This window comes from Ambystoma mexicanum, chromosome 11, assembly GCF_040938575.1.
Source record: "Ambystoma mexicanum isolate Mex_15411 chromosome 11, UKY_AmexF1_1, whole genome shotgun sequence".
NCBI lineage: Eukaryota > Metazoa > Chordata > Amphibia > Caudata > Ambystomatidae > Ambystoma > Ambystoma mexicanum.
The window spans coordinates 642352732-642376925 of NC_090934.1; the positions used below are offsets into that span (position 1 = coordinate 642352732).

The 24194-nt window shown below is 41.3% G+C and overlaps 1 protein-coding gene across 1 annotated transcript in view; it reads left to right on the forward strand.

Moving 5' to 3' along the window:
- The window catches only part of ANO3 (anoctamin 3), a 2087603-nt gene that overhangs the window by 761085 nt on the left and 1302324 nt on the right, over nt 1-24194 (forward strand). Inside the window, exon 4 of the mRNA XM_069623502.1 lies at nt 10188-10346. Within this exon, the coding sequence (XP_069479603.1) occupies nt 10188-10346 (159 nt within the window). The remainder of the gene's footprint in view (nt 1-10187; nt 10347-24194) is intronic.

Here is a 24194-nt window from a genome sequence, read left to right on the forward strand (position 1 = left end):
AGTCTATACACCCTTATAGATCAGATCCTTCAGGAAGATGATGAGAGGACAATTTGACAGTTAAAGACATGCTATTGTGGGAGTACAGGACCAAGCTAACTGCAAGAGTAATCTACCATGCACATCGGGAATTGGGGTGGAAATGGAGAAGAGCAAAGTGAGGGTTCCTGTCAATGCAGAGTATGGAATTAATGGGTTGTCAGTCTGTGCAACAGGACACCAAAAACAAGTGTGGTCTTGGCCAGATGCACCAACAATTCTTTTTGTTTTATTAACACAGTGCCTGCTGGGAGATGTATTCTCTGCCAGATATACACCCACAGTGAGTTTTTATGCCATTATGGCACTTCATGTAGGTGTGTACATGGGGGCTCTGGTTACTACAGAGTAACGCGAACATGGGTGTACTATTTCTGATTTAGGGGAAGGTTTGAGAGTGTAGTCTCTGCCAGATATGCAGATACAATGAGTTTTGCTCTATTAACACAGTGCTCAGACATGTCGTCTCTGACAGGTATGCACATACAGGATGTTTCGTGTTCTTTTACACAGTAGTAATGGTTGCTTCCATTCATACAGTTACATTATTCAAAACATTGCATGGATTTTTGTTTTCATCTACTGGATGTGTCCCATGATCCTTGATGTCGGCAATGAAAATCAGATTGCCCACGTTAAGGACTTGCTGGAAACAACTGAATACATTGGCAGTGTTCCTTTTACAGACAAGACTACTGTTACTATCAAAAGGCATAACCAAATGGCATTCAGGAGTGAAGGACATTACTCCATTGAAACCTGTGAAGATACATGTGTAGAAAGGGACGGGGTAAGCAATGTTTTTTTTATAGAATATTTGGCACTGCCTATTTCAAAGAAAATAGAAATAAAGATGATGAAATGTCTCTTGCTTCAGACATGACACCCTTACTTAAAATACAATCACAACATATGAGTCCTTGTTGTCTAACCTGGTTCGAGTTTTATTGAGTCACATTGATTGAGGTGGCTAGTCAGCATCAAGACAAGGCTCTCTGCGGTTTTGAGACTTGCATTTGAGGTGATGCAGTTCAAGTGCTCTAACAGATCGGAGATTGAGTCACCTTGAATTGGTTTTCCGCTGGGTCAAGTGGACAAGTGACATAATGGTTTCCAGCGGTTAATCATGGTTTGGGTAGGGGTGAGGTGAGGACCTGTTGGTTTGATGTGGTTCTCAAAGATGCAGAGAGGTGAAGGCTTCTGGAGCCGTCACCAGGCTGAGGATTCCCTTCAAGAGGATAGAATGTCCTCCCAAACTATTGGTGTAGGTAAGGGAGAAATCGCTACACTGAAGTGTTAGAAGCAGTGGTGAGAGGAGTATTGCCTGGCTCGCTCTCAGCTTTGATGGAGATAAAACAGATATTCATTACTCGTAGAATTACCACCACCCTTCTCACCTCCTTTCCTTACCTTTAAGTCAGTGGATACCTGTAGAGGCCTAGAAAGCTGCTGGAAACCTATCACCAAATATCTGGGAGGACTACAATTATCATGGACAGCCAGGAAGGAAGGGGACAATGGGAATGCAAAGTCACAATCCAAAATGAGTCAGTGGATCCAAAAATCAGTACCAAATCAAATCACAATTTAAAGAAAAACCAAAACAAATCCAGGCTAAACAATCCAAACAAATCCAAAAACAAGTTGAAGGCCAAAGCCGAGTTTTAGAAATACGTAAGGACACACAAAAAAAAAAGTGAGGGGCTTTAAACATTTTCATGCATGGTGCTTGCTGGTGATGTCACCATCAGCAAGCACACCTCTTGTGTTAAGGTACCTCCACCAGATAATGATGGGAGATGTAGTTCAAGGGGTGTCCATTTGTTCCGCCCCATGGCAACCTCCTGCATCAGGCACCCTGGTGGGTCCACACTAGCTATCAGGGCATGACCAGTGCAGTGAGCAAAGTTTGAGTCGAGGCAGTGATAGGAGCGATGAGCCATTTCAAAGATGAGGGTGAGCGATTAGAAGTTCTGAAGTGCCAAAAACAGATTTTGGGTCCTGTGTCACTTAGAATGCAACCAAATGTGGTTTGCATGCAGTTCAAAGGTGTAGAATGAGGATTGAACCCTTTTGGGGCTTTCTGGTTGCTGGAGTCCCAATACCTCGGCTACAAAGGTAAGACAGGTCATTTTCCAGGGATCATGGCTGGCACCTAACGGCAGTCTGTCATCTTCAGTATGAACACTAACCTGCACTATGCATAAACACATTAAAGATAGTAAACCTCATTATGAGTTTGGTGGTATTAAGGCAGTCAATTCACTGAATACCACCAAATGAAGTTCTTGTGGGTTTACAAGTAGTGGTAAGGAAGTGTTAGTCCCTATTATGGAGTGGACTCCATTGGGATTTTTGGCAGAAATATCCACTGACTGGATATTCTGCCGATTAATGGAGGAAAAGTGGGGGATTTACCAAGTGTACTCCAAAATTTGGCAGATTTACCACTTTATAATTTTGCTAAACTTGTAATTTGGCAGCGTGAGAAAAGTGGTGGTATCAGAATTACTGTCACCTTTTTTCCTGCACCACCAACCTCATGATGAGGTCTAAATGGTCTCATTACAACTTTGGCAGTATTCCTTTGGTAAATCCATTGGAATACAGCCAAACAGAATAACCATTACCACCACTTGTTCCGGCAGAATTACTATCAGATTAAACATGGTAGTATGGTGGTTTTAGTTCCCATTTATGGAGTTCATAGGATATTTCCTACAATTGTGCAGATTTTTGGCAGTAAGATGTCAGAATACCCTCCAGCATTTTGCAGGTTTTTCCATTGCCTCACCACCAAAGTTGTAATATGGCGGGGTGGTAATGTGGTAATTCAGCAGTACCACTTGTAATGGGCCAAACTCAGCCTTTCATCCTTCCGAGGTCGATAAATGAGCACCACACACCATGGGTAATAATAAGCAGCGCTCAGATACCCGAGCGTTTGTAGCGCTATATAAATGCCAAATTATTAATGAGGCCCAAAGTCTTTGAGCTTGTACCTGCTTGATAAAATCCACGTAAATCTCATAGCCTACACATAGTTTATATTTGCTATATTCTCATGCTAGCCAGCTCGTCATGCATAGTGCAATGTTCTTCCTCCAAGATTTATTTGAAGAAATGTTCCTTCACCAAATGATTTGTTTATTCAGCAATAGTTTTGGGGGCTACCAATAGATTGCTGAGACCCACTGAGTGTGCCAACAATTGTACATGTTGTTTGTAACCACTAAAGAGACTGGCTTCTTTCACATGCCAAGACATCAAACAGTGACCTCCTATATACTTCCAAACAAGGGTTTGCCCATAGTCTAAGCAAATAGGAAAGGAACTTAAGAGTGACTCTGTGCCTTCTATATACCCACCCCATGTCTCAATGTAGTGAGAGAGTGAGGACACAGATAGGTGAGCATATCATTATTTTTAGTAAGTGAATTTCTTGTGTCAAATTGTCCACATATCACAGCTCCATAAAGTGCCCCCTTCTGTGATTTCATTTGCTATATTTCCAATGTGAGTTTTACAGTAATGTGTCTATTTAGACCAGAAAAGTTGTCCAATGCACGCCGACTCTGTGCCATTATGAATAAGATTGTGTTTACTTGCTTGCTCATTCTCTCCATTCTACTAAATTCCATAACCACAGAATCAAAAACATGTACTTCCCCACTTAAATTGGTTTAAACCTTCCCAGTGCACCTCATACACTAACCCTACACAAGCCATCACCTTTGTTTTGTTCTGTTTAATTTCCACACCTGTCTCCCTCTATAGCTCTACAAACCTCGTCAAACCTTTGGTAATTGTTTTTTAAGCAACTGGGGTTTGAGAATTAAGTACAGCATCATCTGCAAATATTAGGAAGCCGAATTGCTCTTTGTGTATTGAAGGTGGATACACATGTATGTGATTTATCTAATTGGTAATTTAATGTATATAAATAGGAAGCAGGAAGGGTGCCAACGTGCAAGTCTGCCTCGTGCTTTTTTCAACATCAAAGCCATTGGTTCTTTTGCTCCCTAGTTCCCATCTAACTGAGGCAGAGTTGATTATGTACAGTACTGAGGGATATTGAAATGAAATAATGTCTTCCATACACATCGCTTGGAACCCCATGCAAGGCTCTTCACAAATCTACCAAGATTATATGCAATCACTGGTTTTCCATAAAAACAAGATTTCCTGGGTGCAGATTTTCTTTGAAAATACACATGGTGATGGCAAATGATAATATGTTGAATCATCCGACTCTCAAGGCATTCTAAGCAGGTCTTGTCGAAAATATTCCTTGGGGTGTTTAATAGGGAAATGAGTTTATAATTCCCTGTTTTCCCCCTGCCCCATCCCTGTCCCCTTTTTATATGAGGATTGCTTTGTCCATGTGCCAGAAAGCTGTGACTTTCCCAGAATTAAAGCTGCATTAAAGATGGTAGTGAGAAGTAGTGCCAAAAGTGTAATTTACACCTCCATGATTTCTTCAGGCATTCCATCTGGACCTGGTGCAATGTTTTTGTTTTGCAATATATAAGCCAACCTCACTTTGGGTAAATTCTGGCACATCTCTATGATTTTCAGTTTAGAATATTTTATTCATTTGGTGTCCCATTATTCTTAAATGACCTCTCTCGACTGTAAAAAGATGGCTAAATGAGCTATACCACTCGCTATCTCTTTTGCTCATTTCGAACAGGATACCTTTATGTAACATTCCCATAGATTATAATTCTCCAAAACTCATTGGTCTCCATCACCAATGCCCTTTTTAGAGAGTTCCTATCCGATTGGTGTAATCTGCCCTGAAATTTTGCAAGCCATGACTTGCCTGCCAGACCACTATCCTTCACCAAAGACAGCAGGCTTGTCTTCGATGCATCAGATCTTAGTTTGTACCATGTCGATCTGTTGGTCACATTTTTATCACCATATTGAGAGGTTTTGTGATATGGAGTTCTATGCAAATGATAACATCATTATACAAGTCAATACTCTTTTGGGGTGCATTATGAATTGGACCTAGGATCTCTTCTATGGTTGAGCAAATCTCCACATATAATTTAGAGAGTTCAATCTCTTTTTTAAATGGGACATCTGCTATTGCTGGCTGAGGAAATAGGAACATGTTTCTCTCCCTCATATGATCTCTGTTAATTTCCTAATTAGAATTCTTTTTATAGCACTTTGCCTTTCTTTCAAGAATCACAATGTTATTAATGCAAAGCCAGTCAGAGATGTTCACTACAGCGAAATCAATATAAGTATGCCCCCTCACATATGTCTTGGCATGCTCCATAGACTAGCTTAATTCAAATCTGGGACTCTACTGATACCTCTTAGTCTTACATACACCTAGGTCTGTAATATCCCAACACTGGTTCTCTTCCTCAGTGCATGCTGGTGTTAGATCTAATGGATGTAATTGTGGGTTGAAATCCCCTAACATCATTCTACTCCACCATGTGCCTTTGTATAATTCAGATTCCTACTTACCAAGTACATTTTCTACCCTTTGTCAAATTTCCATACCATCTTATCCCTATGGTAAATTATCAACATTAACCACTAGTAGTCTAATGGCAGGGGAGAAAGATAGGTACAGTGTCTGGATGTCAGGTGAGTTTGTAATCAAAGATTCAACCTACCCATTGTATGCGCTCTTGTGGAGTAACACATGTCACCTTTTATGGCAGGATTGTGAAACTTGTTTAAGCACTTGATAGATTTGTACCCTAGCAACCATTTTTCTTGAAAACCTATTGAAGTATTCCTCACCCAGTCTACACAGTCAGGGTCCTTCAGGTGCTGTTATAGTGCTGCTATCCCTAATTCATTGGCTTAATTTCCCCAATGGGAGATATCAAGTTCCACAACCAAATGTTGGAAGCATCAGCCCCTGTTGAAGGAAACATCTGCCAATCTATCACAATCTAGATCAGGAGATCTTTCATCTGCAAAATATATTAAAACAAAGTCCCCCATCCTCCCACATTCACATTTACACAATGCATGTATGATAATTTACTGGAACTTTGGATGAAGAGGAAATATCCATCCTGTATTCTGGGTTTATGTGGAGTTGAAGCCTGTTGTTAATTGTAAGCTTGGTGCTTATAGCAAACTCCTTCCTGGGTGGGTATTGTCTAACCTGGTTGTCGGAGCATATCTGAGGCAGGGACGTATTCTCAATAGACAGTAAACTATCCTCCATTTTCTTGAATGTAATTGTAGGATGATAAAAGCTAAAGTCTCTGGGGTCTTTCCAGCAGTCCAGTATTAATCTCAGATGAATGTACAACATCCTTCAGTCTCCCAAATCCTTCTCCTTTACACCTCGTATGATGCCCGGAACATTGTGCACACATACCATTGACATTTTCTGGGACAATTGGTTAGATCTTTACATACATTCAGTATAGTGAGCCTTTGTTATGCGAGGCTGCACAAATGGATTATTGTTGAACAGCAGCAAAGGTGTTAATGGCCAACATTTCTGCAGCAATCGTAGCACATCCTTTGCTACTGTCAATTGCATGTTTATCCCTTCCTTGAATCACTCTTTTTTGTTTCTGAAACATCACACATGTATACACCATCCTGGGCACTGGTACTGCTCAATCAATATATGTCACAACTTTTTGGGCAAGTACGGAGTCAGTGGGAGAGATACAACGTATTGCTTCATTTGACATAAGCCTCTCTTAAACATTTGGCAATAGACACATGTCAGCCCATTCCTTCGAATTGTGCTGTGTTCATTGATTTCTAAGAGATAGTACTTCATGAACTGGGTTAAGAGCCAAGATTGTGCTTGAAAGAAACCGTTTTTATTCAAGCAAATACTTCGAAGATTCATTATCGGTCCCCTAGGACGATAAGGAAAATTTGATTTTCAATGGATTTTTATTTCTTTTAGAGCCACTCTATGGCTCATCTTCGGTACCAAACCACTGAAGGGCATGAGGTGGCAAAGGACCTTCAGGGGTTAATTACCTTTCATTTAACCTTTATAACAAAGACTCAATTTCATCAATAAATATGTTTCCGGCTTTGATTGGGGCTGTGATACCCACATTATTCTTCCAGAATTGCACTGGGGAAATGTGAGCAAATAAAGAAACACATCATACGTTTATTAATAACTATACATTTGTCTTCCCAGTTTTTGCTAGAATCTCAAGCGTTAAATTGTAGAACCACAAACATGTCACTGTAAATATTTTGTTTTCTGAACTGTAAGAGAATCATCCATTAAAAAAGGAATTTAGATTAGGAGTTATCTCAAGAAGGTGTCAATGCATTCACATGTATCAGTTCCTTAGGAGCTTGAATATATATAAGAGGTTACACGTTGACAACAATAGTAGGCTGTGTGAATTCCTCCTTCTATGCATGCATTCCTACAAACACACATTTCTGTGTGCACCGCAGTGTGGTAGCATGCATTGCCCAAAAGGATGGGATCATAGGCCACAGCGAAAGCTGAGGCCCCCAGTCTATATCCTGGAACCTTCCAAAGTGTCTTGAATGTATTTATCAATATGTAAAAAAGCAAATAAGACAGTATGAATGAACAGCGTTGGGGGTATACTACTAGGCACATGATACTGACAAACAACAATTGTTCTTTGTCTGACGATCTGAGCACTTTTTTCAGTTTGCTTTTAATTCCACTGTATTGTCACTCCTCATTGGGACTAGGGAGGTGAGCCTGCTATGCATAACACTGCATAGGGGTCAAGGCAAGCGGGATCCCACTGTGGTAAATCCCCCCTTGTGGGACAAGGAAGCCCCAAGCAAGGCTTTTAATCCTCCTCCCTCTCCCACTAAATCCCAAGTGTTTGTTGGTTATATGACAACTACAGTAAGGTGCAGGGCCCTTTAAAGTTGGTTGGTTTTGTTTCTGATTGAGGTTGGTTGCCACTCCTAACCAAATAGTGGAGCTACTGGAGTTTTCCACCTCATTCCATGGTAGAACATACAAATCCCAGGGCCCGAAGAATGGGAAAAGCACCTGCCGGTGAGCACAAAAAAAAGTCAGCCTGGGAGGCCACACAGTAGCAGTAACATCTCCCTCAAAGGAGGTACCTAGACGCAGAACCATGCAGACAGTGTGGTGGGTAGAGAAGCCTGCAGAACAATGCTGAGTTCAGAAGCATTGGAGATGCTGAGGTGCTCAGAGTTGCCACAGATATCCGAAGCAAAGCCATGCCAGAAGGGGTAAGCTGTCACAGACAATCAGTCAACGGCGGTAAGAACCCACAGGAGAAAGGCAACACTGATGACTGGAATTTAGTCAAAGGCGTGGATGCGCTGCCCGGAGACCTTGCCTCCCCAATGAGCACTGCCACCAGAGAGCAGATACGTAGATTGGGTGGAGGGTGGTGAGGCTACTGTATAGCCCATTCCACGCTAAGCAACAAGATACCCAATGATGGAGTGAAAACCCATGCCATGCTAAGAGAGATCCCACAAATGGGTGAAATCCCACACCAGACTAAGCTATGAGAGACCCCACAAATGGGTGAAACCTCATTCTGGGCCAAGCGACAAGAGACCCCCACAATTGAATGAAAGCCCACGCTGGGCTAAGTAACAAGAGCCCACATGAGTGAATGAAAACTGACACCGGGCTAAGCAACGAGATACCCCACCAGGGGGTGATAGCCTATGCCGGGCAGAGCAATACGGGACCCCATGAGGGGATGAAAACCTATACTGGGATGAGGTTATTTACATAGGCCGGGAACACCGATATAGCAATAGGGAGATATAGGCTTTCTACCCATTATTTAACAAATAACCAATAGAAATCTCCTCAGAGTATCCGCATCCTCCTTCTGAATCGCCACAGAACTTTGAAACTCTTTCTGGGTGGGGCTCACAACTTGACTATTTCCCATGTTGAATTTATGATATATCCTTTTTGTTATAGTGGAAGGGACAGCAATTATCTCAGAATAGGTCCGATTTCTTTTATGCGACATCATGACAAGCACTAATTCCATTTTATTTCAAGGGTTTGCGCCCCATTTTATAATTAGGGAAGGACGAGGACTTTTTTTTTTCACAAAAATGTTTTTTGGCAAAAACATGTCCTCTTGCCTGTCTCCTGTCTCTGACTCACCACAGTATCTTTGAATATATATATCCCCAAATATCTGGTAAAACGCAAATTCCCAAAGTCCTGTAACTTGTCCTTTCTTGCAATTCCATGTAATGTATTCACTAGAGCAATAATGGTACTCGTGTATCCTCTCTGGTTGGATCATATGATATCATTATGGGCAGCAATGTGAGCGTTGGACCACTGCCCCGGGCTCTAAGCCCAAATTGCAAATCCACAACAAACACCGAACAACACATCACTTAGAAGCAGGCTTTGCTGGGACAACATATTGGCATGCAGAATACGTAGGATGTATCTCCTCCTCCTCTCCAACCGTCCAGTTCCAATGGGACCTTGCAGCAAACAGCGACCAACAGGTCACTTATCAGTGTATTGTAGCATGTTGGTGATGAATCACATATACACTTTAGCTTAGATCGGCAGGTATTGTCTATTTCATATTATTTATTTATTTAATTAATTTGTCATACGCGCCCAGGACCCAGAGGTATCACGGCGCTAGATTACACAGGCATAGGTAGTTATAGTACAGTCCAGTCGACAATAGTTACATAGGTCTATCCAGGCATTAACACATGTTGCCCATTATTCATGTTCCATAATACAAAAAGTGCCTGCATCGGACTGCTTTGCAATGTCTTGCACACCTTATAATTACAAGGGGGGAAATGTTGAGTTTAGGATACCCCATAGCTTTTAATTTGGGTCAGACACAAGTGCCATCATTTGTCACACCTCTGGTCCTCACAATGTCCACACTATGTGGGTGGTTGACATTTGAGTTGATGGGTGCATAACATTAACCATCATGAATAGATGTACAACACATGCCATTTTAAATTGTATTTATTTATTTATTTTACATTTTTCATTAAGCGCCACAAGCCCGTAGACCTCAGAGCGCACATTGCCTGTATAATGGATCATATAGATTTATTGCAGACTGATGTATACCTCTCAAAAGTGAGATGAAATGCTGTTTGAAACAAATGGACTTTTACATTCTCTTTTCTTCTTCCAGAATGATATCAACTCCGTACCTTCGCTAGGGCTCTATTTTAAGGATGGCATAAAGCGTGTGGATTACATACTGGTGTACAAGAAGTCCAGCACACAAGTAGAGAAAAGAACCACCTTTGAGAAGAATCTTAGAGCTGAAGGTTTGATGCTGGAAAGAGAGGTAAGGCTTTTTGTTTGCTGTTGTGACTACTTAGATGTTTCAGATATAAAAAGTAAAATATCACAGTTGTACAGACCATTTATATGGGAATCCTTAATGGACACGTATTATCTGCCTGTAAGTGCTACATTACTGAACAGAAAGGGTCGATTCATAGGCTCTGCCATTGCGTCCACTTATCTTGAAGGAAAACATGTTTTGCCCAATTCATAAAAGACATCCGAATATTTGATGTATTGATGGTTATGCTGCAATGGTTTGTATGCCTTCCTTGGCACAATTGTGCAAATCCACTGGTGCAAGGTGGTGAGTGTGTACATTTCAAGGTATATCCCTAATTCATTAATGGGATTCACTTTGAGTTGCAGAGAGAACAAAAGCTTGTCCCATGTTTTCCCTGGACCTAATATGCGCCGGGGTGCACAATGCATGGAAGGGTAATTTGCTTTTTTTAGTGGAACCACAGTGGTATGAACTGCTGTCACACCACATGCATGTCTATCCCTTTCGCAGGGCTTACCATGTTTGTGTTTCTTTTTCCTTTTTGACATTCCACAACGCCATGCCCTTTATATACCTGTCCGTGTGAGATACACAGCCTACACTAGTGTGAGAGTTCCATCCAGTAGCAAACACGGGCACAGCTTTCTCTGAATTTTAGGAGTTTGAGCTGAATGGATTCTGCATGCAAGTGAGGTCTGCCAAACTGCCTCACTTTAATGAAACGTGTTTAGCTCAAAAGATAATTTCAGTGATGACTGTCTTGAAGGCCTGCCAGCCAACTGGGCAGGGTGGACTGGCCTACAGGGAACTCGGGAGATTTCCAGGTAGGCCTCTGCATGCTGGGCCTCCTTGGGTCCCACTCCCACCCATGCCACTGGGCACCGAACTGGTTCACTGACATCCATATTCACGCAAACATGTAAAACCTTCTCCACTGCGCACATCTCTTACCAGCAGGTGTTAGGCTTCATTGACACCTTTCAGACACAGAACAATGAAACACTGTGCCCCTGCATTCCCCTTCACAACTACATGCCTAATATTGTTCTGCTATTTGCCACTCCTAACATTAAACACATCACATCTATAAGTCCTAGATGGCATAATATTAATCCAGATGACTGCTAGGACCAAAACGATACTTCAGCAGAACTGTATTAACGAAATAGGAAATAACGAAAACATGTTTAACAAAAAATAAATAGCGGAATACAATTTTGTATTGCCCCCACAGCCCCACGTTTCCCTATGATTCTTACCCCACCCCTTTATATACTGACCATTAATATTCGGTATTTGCTCGTTATGTATGATTCGTTGGAAAGGTTATTCGTTCTTTTCTATTCGTTCGTTTCATGGTGTTTATTTTTACAGTGATGCTTCGTGTCAATACTCCATTGGCGTTGTATGTATTCTTTCATATTTTATGGCATTGCCTTCACATACTCAGACTCGGATTATAGGCAGACATGAACATCAAGCAACTTAATTCAAAAGGATTCTGCTGTGTGTGAACAGAAAGGTGTAGCCATTCACATTTTTGCCTTCTGTTATTGTAGCTGACATGGTGCAAAGGAGAATCATTCTGCAACCCATTCTCACAAATCTACAGAAGACTTAGGCCCAGCTCATGATGGCCTCTGTTCTTCCAGTGGGCATTGCTCGCAATGCAATTACATCTAAAGGGGGCACTTTTAAAAGCCGAACACACTTTTAAAAGTGCCCAAAACAAACAATTGGGACCTGGAAAGCTGGAGGTGATTAAGGCAAGTGAAAATGCTTGCAGATAATGTGTTTATATTGAAGCAGCATATACGCAGAGATATGGCAGCGTGGGAGGTCCTAGACTGTGAAGAGTCCTTCCACAATTTTGGAAGCTCCTGGCATGAGTAGCTCTGCCCCACAGCATATCAACTAGAATCAGGACTCTCTGGAAATTACTGCAAAAGGATGTGGGTATTCCTGACATAGATCCCCCTAATGGATCCTGATTGATATGATATGGCATTTATAACGCGCCTATACAAAAGTGTTTCAAGGCGCGATGAGGGAAGACAGAGACAAAAATCATACTAGGCCAGGTGACATTGATATCACGCAAGTGCAGGAGAGGGGGGACGGGGAAAAGTGTGGTGGAAAGGGGAAGCGGCAGTGCAGTACATAGAATAATAGTACAAATAAATAAAACAATTAATAAAAAGTGCGGCCAGCTTGTGGCAAGCGCAAGGGTAAGTGCAGACATCAGGTGTCACATGCTGGTAGGGGACTGTAGGGATACAGAAACAGCCCCTGAGTGCAAGGGTTGCCAGGTGTCAAATGGGAGGGAGGGAACTTGGGCCGGGGATCCGAGGGTAGCCAGGTAACCAGTGCAGTATCAGTTTCTGCCAGGTGATCAGCTGAGGAGAGGAGGAGAGAACGCAGAAGGAAAGAGGAAGGTCTTGAGGTACTTCTGGATCTGGAGATTGTTCTCCTCAAGTTTCAAAGAGGCAGGGGGGCTGCTCCAGAGGGAGGCCCAGCTGAATAAAGAGATATACCACCAACTCGTTGCTTGGAGAAGCGACTGACCCTGAGCGAGTTGGAGGCTGATGAGCGAAGAGCTCGAGAAGGAAGATATTTAGGAAGAGAGAGTTGAAGGTATTGAGGCCCCAGGCCCCAGACGGCCTTATGGACAATGTAGAGGGTTTTGAACTTAATCCTCGCCGCCACTGGGAGCCAGCACAGAGATTTCAGTCCTGGAGAGATACAATCCCTGGGCTTGAGGCCAGGGACAAGTCTTGCAGTCCTGTTTTGGATGAGTTGCAGAGGGTGGAGAGTAGAGGCAGGCAGATTTAGAAAGAGGCTGTTGCAGTAGTCCAGCCTAGAAGGAACCAGCACTCTGGAGACAGTGAGTTTCTGGGGGAAGCAGAGGAAAGGAAGCTCCTAGTGGGACTTCAAAGAGACCTCAGATATGTGAGGAGAGAAGGAGAGTATGGAGTCAAAGATGACCCCAAGGTTTTTAGCCTCACAGGTGGGAGCAGGAAGAAAACCAAGAGAGGCTGGCCAGAGAGTGCAGTAAAGGAGGGAGCAGGTGTTGCCGATGAGGAGAATCTCTGTCTTATTGCCCAACACTGCTTGTGAATGAAAAAAGCTGGGCAGAATATGGAGAATGCCCCTTCCTTAACTTGCCTGGAAAACAAAAGGAACAGCTAAATATGACTGAGAACGTGTCTATGGATATTTCTTCAATTTGGTTCTGTATCATTTGGGAAGTAGCACAAAATAGCACCATCTCTGTATGGAATTCTAGATTATCTATCTCAATGGCTCTCTGGGGCGTAGCAGTAGGTCCGGCCCAAGCTTCTGCAATGCAGCACATGGCTTCACAGGCTCATGGCAGCCATGATATCCCCAAATCATTGAATCACCACTGCTTAATCAGTTGGTTAGTTAAGGTGAAACATGCTTTATTTCTCAATGTATTGATCATTCTGAGGGTTTCAGCATGGAGAGGTGTTGGTTGAATGTAGGCTCAAAGACGGGTCTATGCAGCTTTATGTCATATTTAAGCCATAGTGGATCTGCAGAAAAGTAGAAGTTTCATACGGTTGTTTGGCGTGTCCACCGAAAAGCCACATAGAGAGGGAGCCAAGTACAGTTAAGCAATAAAAATGCAAACCTGGGAAATAGGCACCATAGTTAACCAGACTGATCAAGCCAACTTGAGGCTTGGACTGCAGCTTGAATACATAGGAACCCTAGTGGATCCCTTTTCTCTGCTCACCTTATCCAAAAAAATATTTGGAGTCAATGTTTGATTGTTTTCCCATTTACATGTCTATTTATTCACTTCAACCATTGATAACCATCCCATAAGAAGGCATTGACACGATTATTTGCTTAAACCTCATATTACCTACATTTTGGGACTGTTTACATAGTTTGAACGACTGAGATCCTCTGTGCTAAAAAGAGGCACATGCAATCTGAGAATGCAGCAGGCTTAGGAAATTTAGAGATGGATTAATATACTGGAGAGTAGTTGAGTAGGATGAACGGTTTGGGGAGATAGTGAATGAATGAGGAATCAGAAAGTTAGATTTAGATTAGGTTGTATGAATACTGTGTGTCACATTCAGAGATTGAAGCAGTGAACAACACAAGTGCTATTTGGCGAAACTATGGTATAGGAATGCAAAGTGTCAGAGCAGCTTGGGTGACTGTTTTAGATGCTAGGTTGTTACTTTGAATTTTGAGTGACACCTGCACAAGTCTGAAGAATATATTTGTTATGGTTGGAGGCAGGAGAAATAGTAGGCTTTCTGTAGCTTGAAGTTACTATAAGCAAAGCACATGCCTTGAAAAAAGAAAACCTGTGTCCAGCTTGAATTTCCCACAAGGGTTAGCACGAGCAGGGCATCCCTGGAGGCTGCTTATGTCCGACTTGTGCGTATGTTTTAAGATGGAGACAATAGGAGAGATTTAGGGCGGTGTGAGCTGCACCAGTCAGTGTCTGTCTATTGAATTGAAGAAACAAAATGGGTTCCATCGGGTGACACTTGGGAGAAGAAGCAGCAGAAGCAGAGCATCCCTAATGGGAGAGTATGTGAGATTCACTCTTGTGGTATTTGAAGAAAGTAGCATAAATTCAACGAGGCATGAGATAGCCCATTCATTGTATGAATGACCCATTTGGACAACTTCTATTGAACACCCAAATAAGACAGAAGCAGGGAGAGAACTGCTGCTAATGTTAGTGGCACATATTCAGCAGTGCATGATGTTTGCGCTGGTTATATCAGTGTTGCAAGGGGTCATTTAAAGATATCATCCACATCAATGTGTACACCCTCATAACAAGTCACTTTGGAGTTCATGCAACTTGTGGGATGTATTTACCCATGCATCCGAGCCCTACCTCAAAACTGTGCAGTACTGACATGGAAAACATCATGATAGCCAGAGCTTCCTAGAAAATGCACAGGGAAATGCATGAAGAATAGGCTGCCACTCATTTTTGCCGATGTTATGGGCACAGAAGGACACTGCCTAAAACCACCATTGGACTACCCACACAGTAGTCTGAAACCATTGGGAATGGCAATGCTGATTGCCAAAAGCAAACCCATAACTGTTGGGAATTCATTTTCTTAAATCCCAAAAATGGGTGCAGTACCAGTACTCACCACTATCCAAAAGCCGGCGTTTTAAAACCACCAGATTTTACTTTTTTGTAGAAAACTGAATAAATGAACCCAAAACAGGCCAAAGAAAGACTTACTGAGAGGTGGATACAATGTAAAGTTATATTCTGAAGTGACTTGAAGGTTTATAACAAGACTGGCTGAGCTGTGGATTTCAGCAGTTTAAGTAAATTTGGACTGAAAGACACTAAAAAAATCTCAATGTTTAAATTGACTGAGTGACCTACTTTTGAGTGTCACATAGGTTGCAATTGTTTAAATGCCATAGTTTTAAACTTAGAATCAGCCTTCTAGCTGCATATGTGAAAATGTTTAGTTTTATTTGAATGCAGAAACTGGGGAACAGAAATGACATTTAGCTAAAAACTGGCTTAAAGAGATTCCAATTTGCCTGGCAACTACCCCCATCAGGAGTGAAACTTGAGTCACAGCTGTGTTCCCAGGCCTAGCTGCCCTTTTGCTGCTCACACCAAAAGGGATATGACACTTCCCTGATTGAATTACCTGGGCTCTGCAGGAAATTGAACAAAGCCCTGTCTTGACTCAGGCAAATGTTTTATGGCGGGAGTCGTAAATGGAGATTTCTCCTGGAAGCACAGTGGAGGGGCACTGCCTGTGAGAGCAAGCTGGCTTGGCAGAACTGGAAAAACCAGAAATTCAACCTTGTGCTGGGGGAAAACCACACCCCTTTGGGGCCAGAACATAACTCTAAAAAGATGGATCATTCATAGAGCGGACATGTGAAAATTTTATAAATGATACCATAATTCTTGTGATTTTTCTGCCCACATTTTAAGAGGTTTTTAGAACCGGTGGTATGTTCAGGGGGGTTTTAGCGGAAAAGAGGATATTACTCAAAGTGTGTGCATGTGAAAAATCTGACACTTCATCAATTAATGTCCATACTCCTTGCGCACATGTGTGTAAATTTGGGGTAATGTCCGGAATTGCAAACCAGTTAAAAAGTGCAAAATATTGCCATTTCTGAATGCAAGCTCCCAGGAAGAGCAGAGTTTGAACATGAGATACCTCCTGTGATATGTGAGGGGTGCATATGATTTTAAAACAATATGTACCTCTGCAAATATGTATTTGGTTCAAATCTAGATGTGTGTGTAAGTTGACAGGAGGAGTGGACTTTCTGCAGGCTGTAAAATGACATCACTCTGACACAACTTAGCTCCCCCAATCAGGGGAGAAATGAAAGCTTGGCCAATGATAAGTGGAGAGGGGCTGGCTAGCGATGCTGCTCACACACACCCATTTTCAAAACACATAAAAGCAGAGAGACAGGACAGATAGGGACCTTCAAATCCATTTGCAGCTGAAAGCTCTGCCGGGAAAATCCATACCTTGCCTCCATCAAACCTCCAGAGAGCCAAACTAGAGACTTCAATCTATCCAGAACCAGAGACCCAGACCAGACCAGCAGAGTAGAGCTGACCTGTTATCAGAACCAGAGAGAGCTGACCCAGATCACTGTGAAGTGCAGAGACCAGAGGCGAGTCCAAAACCTGACCAGATCCGTGGCAAGGCATATTTCTAATATATTGTGAGTACCTAGAAAACTGTGCAGAACCAATCTCTTAGTTAAAATAATATAATCCAAGCTATTTTAATCTAAGTAGAACTGCCTCCTAACTGTCACCTGTCATTTGTAAAGCTGTCACTTGTCATTTTCTAGTTGCAAGCTGCACTTGTCTTTTTGAACTTTAAAATTTCAAATCTGAAAAACGACCTTTATTTAATCGCTCATATCTCCGTGACCGTTTGTGCTAGATACTTGCAGTAACTTTCATCTGGAAGCTGAGATCCTAGGCTTTCTTAGGACCCCAAAGCGATAGTGATAGTCCTTGTAGTTCCTCTGTAAGCCGCGATTTGACATTTTACCGCGATTTGCAAATTTCTCCACGTGTGAAAACAGCAGTTTGTTTTTGCTTTCATTTGCCAAAAATTCGTTTAACCTACCAATTATTCCTAGATCCTTGCTAAAGTGAGCCTGGACTAATATTAACTAGATACCACTCACCCTGAACCTCTAGAGGGAATTAAAAGCATTTTAGCATATTTTTTCTTCATTTCCAGCACATTTAAAAGCATTTGGGCCTGTGTTTTCAACTTCTGTAGTCTAAGTTGCTGGGGTGAACTGAATCACATTTGATTGCATTTCTGAGAACTGTGTGCTTCCCTCCATTTCCTTGCATTGCATAAAAAGGGGGGGTGAATTGTCCAAGAAAGTGATTACATTGTCTTTTGCTGAAATCCTATCAAGTTATTTTCTGTACTGCATTTCATTCCACATTGCATTCATTTGAAACCATAAAAGTATTGTTGCTATCTTATCCATTTCATGTCAACTCCTTAGTGATTATAAAGAAGTGTGCTAGTGCCAGATTCTCCGTTGTTAATCTTTATCATATCAGATTAAGTGTGCTATTCAATTATTAATTTATTATAAAGCGTGATATATATATATTGTTTAAATTATCAATTAAACCTTTTAACTTGCAAAACAGAACTACTTCTTGGCTCAGTGGGGTCAGGGTTATTCAAAGAGAGGGGTGTTATATAGGGGTAGTCATCCAGAACGCATGAACTGGACATAAAGATATATTAATAAGGGTTTCCATTCAGTATCCCAGACTAGGCATTGACTTAGCTGTAGTGTTGAATTGAATCCTCTTACAAACTGCACAAGTACATACACAGATTTCGAACCATGATGATGAGCATCCAGTGAGAGGGATAGATTATGTTGACCTTCCAGTTCCATCAAATATCTCAAGATCGTATCTACTTAAGAACAGAGAAGAACACTCCAAATGAATTTGGACTGTGGGAGGTATAAGGGTGTTCAAGAAGTATGCTGACACAAATGTGCTGACACAAAGGTGACATGGTTTTGATTATAGACTTTTGTTTTTAAGTAAAACAGATCCTTAATATCCAACATTTCTAAGAGGGGTTTCCCTGCCTCAAAAGTAATACTGGATACTCCTTTGAATGCTAGTCTCATGGTGACCCCTGATCACATGTGGAAACTGGGGACCACATCGCTGGCATGTCCTTTACAATCACCTCACTTACTGCAGTAAATAACTAGCCAATGCAGTTTGCATTAAAACATGTTTTGCAATTTTGGAACAAATTATATGAGGCAATGCAAGAACACACACGTATATTACAGCAATTAGAAGAGGAATGGGTGGTACCACCACACTTAAAGGTACACATGAAGTTGAAGCAGATAATGACTATCAAGACCATGCCTCTAACATAAATAGAGTAAACAGCTATACACTGGCAAGGATTTCCATGCAAAAAGTGTCACCATAAGAAACACTTTGGAGTCTACTAATCTAGATGAAGGAAATCAAGTGGCCTCAATTATAGATATGGACACACAAAGTGCTATGGGCATCTACATTACACCCAAAAAGTGTGGAAGGCTATAGCCTATGAATAAACTGAGAGCAACAAAAGTGGCGTCAACAGATCTAAAATTGCAGTGACTTCTAACAATAATGACAGACTTGAACAAGTGGAAGGGATAATTAGTATCAGGAAAGCCAAGAAAAAGGGAAAGAGACTGTTAAGGAGGAACTAACAGCGAGGGGGCCAGACTAGTTGGTTCATAAAACCCAACACAACACAATCTAATAAGGGTGCAAATAACGACCATATTAAACAATCTGCACATTGCAGCATTAACACCGTACTGGAGGATCGTCTGTGCTCTATGAGCAAGTGTAGCAATACTATCTACAAGGCAATTATGAAGATACAGCATTGAAAGGCACTGAGCAGGGGGACACAAGCATGCCATCAGTAATGGCAATAAGGCCTACTAGCGATCTAGCCTTTACAATCAGTAATCCTATTCCCGATAAGAACAATGAAGCACTGAACCGTGGTCATATACTGTAACTAGTATCATATATTCCGCCGCTAGAGGTACTCAGCTACATAGATATCAACTAAATTGAATTCATGGAGAGGTGTGAAGAATCAGAAGTGATTCTTCCAGAATCCTGGTCTGGAACCCTCCTCATGTGGAATGGGAAATGCAGACGCTCCCTGATTCCAACCCTGGTGATTTTGTACTGTGGGAGGATCACATGGGGATGAGGACAGACCAGGAAGACTGAAATGACCCCTATTTAACTTTCTCCATAATCCCACACCTTTGATGGTTAGTTACCAAACTGCAGAAGTTGAAAATCCTAACTTTGTTGGAAGAAAATACAAGTCCCAGAATCCTAGAGGCACTGAGATGTGGAATAGGGCATAAAATGGCCTGCAGATGCAGGTGTAGTAGTCAGGCAATTGAGACTAGTAGCCATTGCAGTAGTCAGGAAATTAAGGATAATAGCCCACACCTGAAGACAATAATTGAACCTGTGAGGCATACAAGGCCCCATCAGAAAAGGAGGAGTAGAAGGAGCTGGAACAAGAGCTGGATAGTTTGGATGTAGCAGGAGAAGCAGAGGAGAATCATAAGGCTGGAAAATCGTGAGGAAGTGGGAGCACAGAAGGGACACCGGAACATGGAGACAGCAGATTTTGCCTATAAGTTATGAGAGAGTCCTGTCCTCCCAAAACCCCCATGCTGGAGAAGGGTGTAGGTCCCCAACGAGCCAGAAGCACTACACATGGTAGAAGTCAGGGAAGCAGTGCAACCCGCAAAACCAGTGTCAATGAAGGCTGTAAGTGAAGCACAGCATTCAAATACACTATGCAAGCTTTGCCGGTAACTGTGGCCAGCTCCTAATTGACTTGTGTATTGCTGTATGTGAGTGAAAGCTGTTAGTTATATCCAAAGTCTTACTAACAATGGAAATGTAGCACTCGCGTATAACATGATAAATGTAACACTGGTGTGACAAATTAAAGCACTTGGAAAACCAATGTTGAACTATTTAAAGACTGTTGCTGTACATCAGAGTAATCGTGTGTCCCTAATTAAGAAGAGGCAACAATTTCTAAACCTTTCCTGAATACCTAACCTTGACAATAACTGAGTTACAAGTTACAAAGCGGCAACATTTTCAACTTGGAAACAAGACGACACGGAGCAACAGAGGTTCGATCCTTTGGTCCGTGTTTAGAAACCTCTGGGTATTAAGCGCGTTATAAATAACCTATCATATCATATCCTATCAAAAACGACATCAAAAGGAGATTGCATATACCTAATTGTAATTCCCAAAGGAAGTTGGAACATCATCCTTTGCCGTTACATGGAAATACAATTTTTTATTCTACCTTAAACCTTGAAATTCACTTTAAAGAGAGCTTGTGTACTCAATTGTGTTTTCACTTGAAAGACTGAATCCTATATGGTATCCAGAAATTACTTTCTTTAGATTTCTAAGAAGCACGTAGTTTAAACCAAGCCAAAATGCATCCCCTTTTCATAGTAAAACCAGTCTTGCCAAGAGTTAATGATCCATCCAACTACACTGTGCAGTTGTTAACTGTCAAGTGGCCTAAAATACCAGTGTTTCATTTTTACCTGAAGCTAAGAGAGTGGAAAAAGGCTTCAGGGTAAATGTTTTGGCTTATAACTGGATGAAGAGTATGAGTAAAGCTCGGGAAGGGGAGCTAATTGCTTGTGAAGAATATTCTGAAGTAAAATACAACCTGTGGGTCTAAAGACTGCTGAAGCCAGAAAGAAGTAAGTTTTATGGGCAGAAGAAGGTTGTTCTTGTGGCAGAAGAGAGAAGAGGCAAAGAGGCAGCCCTTTTGGGAAAGGGCTTGCCTACCTGAAGAGGTTGAAGTGTATATTATCGAAGCGTACCTAACAATTGAAAGTACTGAGCAGTGATAGTAGTACTTCAACTACAGTGGTATATTACATTGTCAGCAGATGTCACATTGCAATGATTTGAAGCAGTAACGTATGCTTGTATAATTCTGATTATTTGCATAGTAACAACATAGTAGAAGTGTGGTTGTTGAAAATAGAGGCAGCAGAACAAAGAAGCATCCTGACAAAAAATACCAATGCGAAGTTGTAACTAAAGAAGTCCTAAAGACTTGTGTATTATAGATATTGAAGAATGTTACACCATCTTTTGAACGGTGGCAAACTATTTTGAAAAAGAGACACTCTACCATAACCAGGATTACCATAGGTGCAATTTCTTTTCTGGAAGTTGGAGGGGGATCTTTCATTGATGAAAAAAGATTTGTTACAAGTGGATTTTTGGTTTGATTAACTTTTTTCTTTGACTTGGAACTATGAAGAGCAGGTTCAAAACCTTTCTTTTCCTTTAATGAACATTTTGAGTTTTGAATCCTGGGGAAGGGTTCTTAGCCAGGCAAGGAGAAGGTCATTTGGATGTTGTGTATTGTTTATTATATTATGTTGTTATATATTTCATTTGCATGTTTGTTGTTTAGTGTGAGGGCCAGTTTCCCGTGCTAGAGAATGTCCCCTTAGTTTATAAACTAAGCAGGGAATTCCTCAATTGAGTAGGGCAAACAAGGCTTTGTTATCAAATATTCTCTTAATAAAAAGGTATATTTTGAGAAATCTACAAGCAGTTGTCCGCTTTGTACTATTGACTCCTCACAGAGGGCAACTATCCCAACCACGCGTGTCCATTGCATATGGGCAGTGATAGTAAACATGATCAGAGCCCACATGCAAAGATTCCTTAAAAATAGATACAACCTAGACAACTATTGCCCCAGTCCACCAATGGCGAACACCTTGTTCCTGAACTTAAAATAACTATGAGTCAATCAGGGAGAATTGTGGCCTGTAATTCTGAGAATGGCCTTGAAAACCCTGAGAAACCAATAGGAAGAGGTAGTTGATTATGGCTATCGAGATTCCTCCCCTCTCGGCCCATGCAGAGACCCTGCAACATATTATCCTGGAAAACACAGCGACATAAACTTTACACAAATAGCAGTGGGGGCCATCAGATTCTTAATAAGGTGTATATATATTTTTTGATGCATTAGCAACCGCTTGAATGTATTAACGGACAACTACACAGGCACATTGAGTGCTTTTGTGAATCTTGACAGCCTACATCTTTAAATCAAAAGTGACTGAGACCATAGCAGATCATGTCAGTTGACCATAAGGAACAAATGTTGACTACGTGATTTTCATAATATACCTTTTGACTATATGTGAGGTGAAGACGGATTTGAGCAAGACATGGCATCTCGTTGCATTTGGCCGAAACTCTGGTCGGCCAACAAGGGCACAAGACATAATAAGATTTCTGGAGTTCACCTTCTTCAGTTAAAGGTGTTCTAACAAATTTGAGAATCAACGTACCATTGCATTTAGTGTTGGTGCCCTGAAGATGTCCTTGTAATAAGTGAAAAATTACAAAAGGGATGAAACATGTCAGGCAGTTGTTGTAATATACTGTGTTAGAACCTGCCAAATTGGTGTTTAATAATATACTCTATAATTCTATATGAGTACACAAAGGCATATCTTAAGACTGTGTTAGAGTAGAATGCCCTGTTTTGTTGGTGGTTATGCAGAATTTGTCTGAGGTGGTGATGTTTTATATATGTACTAATCATTTTAAATGTTGAACATTTAATTAAATATGTATATTTTTGTATTTGGTTGTGTTAAGCTAAATTGTTGTTACATACATCTACAAAATGATATGAAAAGGTCTGTTTGAGTATTGTGTATATATTTCTTATTCAAGAGAGCTGGCTCACAAACGCCTATTGTGTTGATGGATTCAAGATTTCCCAAAGCCTTGCAAAGCCAGGGAAAAAGGGCTGGCCCCTGGGGGACTACTGATAAGATTTTGTGATCAACTATCAGTGACAGAAATAGATACTACCATTAATCAAAACATGTTGGAAGTATTTACATATCATTGATATCCAGATAAAAAGTGTACACTGCTGCTTGAGAATGTGTATGCTACCTATGTGGGTAATGAGAGAGTGGGCATCATGCTGGATGTTTATGATATATTGTTAAAGAATTATGATCCTAAGGGTAACAATGTAATTAATGGGGTGAGCTCAAAGGCCACTGTATCAATACAATGATAAATGTTTGCAATGTAGCTATACACCCTGTCAGTGTAATGAGGCAAACAGTTGGAACCAGACACGAGAAATTGTGGATGGATTTTATCATTGATTGGTATCCAGTTATGCTTAGCGGATGGTTGTGGGATGAGCAGGCGTTAATAGGTCTACACTCGACTACATATCTACAAATGTTTGCGGTGTAGAGACAGCCAAGTACATCATTCAGTGAATATAGTGACCATGCAGTGGTCCTTCTTAAATTTAACTGCACTTTATTCCCCACCCTGGAAATCAGCCAGGTGACGTAGACATCAATCAAGGGGCTAATGGGCTCAGATTGACAGAACAAAACCTTTCTGCTAATATCCATTATATATGTGGGCTGGTAAAGAGTGACATCAATTCATTAAGATATAGTAGCGCGAACACTATAGTAGAATGGATCACCAATCTTACTTATTAATATCTGTTCATAGGTGATAGTTACAATGTATCAACTCCAAGACAACAGGGACATGTGATATTACCATACTAGCATCCAAAAGAGAGCTGAGACAACAAGTGAGGACATGCAATACGACATGATAATCAGACCTTGAAAGACACTTGCAGGTTATAATGCATATATAATAAC